Source organism: Lepidothrix coronata, unplaced genomic scaffold (genome assembly GCF_001604755.1).
Source record: "Lepidothrix coronata isolate B3197 unplaced genomic scaffold, Lepidothrix_coronata-1.0 Scaffold124, whole genome shotgun sequence".
NCBI classification, from domain to species: Eukaryota; Metazoa; Chordata; class Aves; order Passeriformes; family Pipridae; genus Lepidothrix; species Lepidothrix coronata.
In genome coordinates this window covers 2325039-2328318 of record NW_016690304.1, presented here as the reverse complement: position 1 = coordinate 2328318, position 3280 = coordinate 2325039, and the positions used below count along the sequence as shown (strand labels likewise).

At 47.4% G+C, this 3280-nt stretch overlaps 1 protein-coding gene across 1 annotated transcript in view; it reads right to left on the bottom strand.

The window, feature by feature from the left end:
- Nucleotides 1-2998, bottom strand: part of TACR2 (tachykinin receptor 2) — a 10552-nt gene extending 7554 nt beyond the window's left edge. Inside the window, exon 1 of the mRNA XM_017825955.1 lies at nt 2601-2998. Within this exon, the coding sequence (XP_017681444.1) occupies nt 2601-2998 (398 nt within the window). The remainder of the gene's footprint in view (nt 1-2600) is intronic.
- Between the last annotated feature and the right edge of the window lie 282 nt (nt 2999-3280).

The window sequence follows — 3280 nt, the reverse complement described above, 5'->3', positions numbered from 1 at the left end:
TCTATATATATCTCTATGAAGGTCACTCTAAACAAACCTACGTTCTGAGACCCTCACTGCCACTGTCCGAGTTTCGCTCGGCCCCGGCAGATGAACCTCAGGATTAAAGGGTGGGCTCAGTTCAGCGCACGCTGTGTCTCACCTAAAAAATCCACTGCGCAGGCTCGAAGGGTTAATGACCTTTCCCAAATCTTCGCTTGAGAAGACTGGCCATTACATTTGCCCACAGAAGCGCCTGAAATGATGATCTGTGGCTCTCGGTGAACGGCAAGTCCTGGGAATAAATGATGTCAATCCCTGTGCTGTCATAGCCCACGTCAGAGGTGTTACAGGGCTGCTGGGTGGAGGCTTTCCACTCAGCCAGGGGTGCACCCCTGAGGTGACCTGGGATTTTAGGCGAGGTCCTGCAAGTTGGGAGATTTACCAAACCTGCTGGGATCTCCTGGCCGCTTTTGCTGTGTGGCAGCACTGCCTTTGCCCCCCTGCTCCCTGTGCTCTCTCTCTGTGCCCTGCTCCATGTGACATCCCAGGATGCTGGGACTGCAGTCGTGGCACCCTTTCTCTGGTCCTCATCCCATATAGACAAAACACAATTTTGGGCACGCTTGCACACTTTCCAGACAGGTCCTAGGAGCCTTTGCTAACTGGAGTGGGAAACCAATAGACTACTTTTGTGCCTGGAGCACTGCAGTGGAAAGAGCTGCTCCAGGGGAAACAGAATGATCCTAAACCCTAAACAGCTTGGAATGGGGAAACAGAGCGATCCTAAACCTAGTGGTGAGCAGTATCACCAGGGACTTTTCCACAGAGACAAAGATGACTTAGAGCTGTCACTTCTTAGCCTTCTTCCTTACAATAAACTGCTTCAAAAGACATTGTTTTATCGAAGTTAAACACTGGAGCCTGAGTGGGCAAGTTCTCATAACAATAAATGGAAGTGGCGAGTTTCCAGGAGACAGTGTCAGGGTCTATTTTAAGGCTAAGGAAAGAATAGCTAAATATGGTTTGCAGTGAGGTGCCAAGTTTTCTTTCTGGTCTGTGCCACGTGACTAAAGAGATTTTGGCTGTATGGGTGCTTTCACTAAATATCCCCAAGGAACAAGAGCAGGGAGGCGTGAGGACAGGTTGAAATGGCTTTTAAAAATAATATCCTTTAGCAGACAACATGTATAAAAAGCAGCAGTTACCAACAACCTTTGATTTAAAGCCAGGAGCAGCAAAAGTGTATTTGAGTCTAAAAGTGAGTTACCATTGATTCCAAATAGGGATTTGCTTTCATCTGGACAGCTGCTGACAAACACATCACTCATCCCTATCCCTGTGCTCGTGAGCGCTCCTTCCAGCGGCCGCAGGGGCCACTGTCCTGTCCCGTGCCGTGTCCCCAGCTCCAGCGCGGGTTTCAGCAGGAATTAACCAAAGGGGAAAGCCCTCATTCCTCTCCTAGTTTGTTTATTGATTTTTTTGTGTATTGATTTTTTCCCCGAGGCTGGGTGTGCCGGTGTGAACGAGCTGCGAGCAGGGCGGGAGTTAGGGAAGCGACCCGGATAACTCAGAGAGCAGCGCTGCTTGGATGGCTCCACAGGGACACTGGCTCCCCTCCCGAGGGAGCTGGAAGGGCCCTGCTTGATAAGGAACAGAGGAAACCTGAAGGAAACTGCAAAGTCAACAGCAGAGCTTGATAAAGGACTGCCGGTGTTTCTCGATGGTGAGTTTGGCTGTCCCAGGGAAGACCTTCACCGTGGGGTTGTGGCAGGGACACAGTATGGAAAAGACAGAAATATTCCTGGCGCCAGGCAGAGAGTGGAAGTAACGGAGGGAAGACAGGAAGGATGGAAGGAAGGAGGATAGAAAGCCTAGGAGGGAGCTTAACCTCCTCTACTTCTTGTACACACCATTGCCTGTAAGGGAGGAAATTCCCACGAACTTTTGGCCACTTTCTATTTAAAAGAAAAACAGCTCCATGTTGTTTAACAATGAGCTGTAAACACAGTCAGACTCCACAAATTTAAGCTCAAGTAAAAGTGACTTGGCAGATGGAAGAGAATATTATGGAAGTAGCAAATTACCCCAGAAGTCAAACAAAATCACTGTTATTACTTCCCTCCCTCTTGGAATAAGTCATTCTAGTGAACTATGGGAGCAGACTCTGCCATTTCTGATCTAATTCCCATTATTTCTGGTGTTTTGCTGGGCTCACAGCAGGACTGAGGATGCTAATACTTTCAGCATCCCACAGCGTATCCTCATTTCTCTGGAAATATCCTTCTGATGGTTTAAAAAAACAGACAACAAAAAGACCCCCACCCCAAAGCCACAGAAGAGTTTACAGGATGGCCGGGAAACAATTTATGGTCAATAATGTGGGAACAACAGAATACCAGCCACTTCCACTTGTTACAGATTTGTGTGTTATTCAGGCCAGGGATAAAACAGAAGATCACATCATAATTAGCATCAAACCCCATAGTTTGGCACTTGTCCCACTTTGCTCATAAGGCATCTGACACGGTACGTGGGGGCCAATTGCACAAAATATTGCAGTGATTTTTTATGACTTACAGGAGATTTTTTGGACCTTATCTTCTCCATTATCCTCTTACCTCTCTGCAGCCACGGCTGTCATGGAGTAAATGCTCACAAACATTGCAGTGATGGGGAACCAGTTCTGAAACCTGCAGAATTCCTCGCCAAAATACCAGACGTTGTGACTGGCATAAATAAAATTGAAGATGGTGTTGAAAGCAGACATCAGCAGATCCGAAAGAGCCAGATTCACGATGAAGTAGTTGGTAGTGGTCCTCATTCTCCTGTGTGCGAGGATAATCCAGATAATGGTGACGTTGCCAACGATGGATGTGATAACGATGAAGGAATAGGTGATAGCCCACAAAGCAATTCTCCATCCTGGCTGGGTGAACTGGGTCACCCACGTCCAGTTGCCACTGTCCTCGAGGGAGTCAGCCTGCGAAACATTGCTGGCATTAAAAACAGACAACATGCCCGTGGTTTTCTTCTTCGTCTAAGTGTAAAGGAAAATCTTCTGGCATCTGCTCATTTTCTTGCAGTAGATGCTGGTGGTATGAATTTCCATGCATGTAACTAAGGGCTGTTAAAAAGACATCAGGCTGAGGTGTCTCATCCTCTCATCCTGTTTTCCAAGTGATGCAATGCAGTTCCAGGAGGAGATGAGCGATGCCAAGGGCGTCCTCCTTCTTCCCTGGCATTTTAACCTCCACTTGACGAGTAAAACCTAACAAACAACTCTCTCCCTTAATTTTAG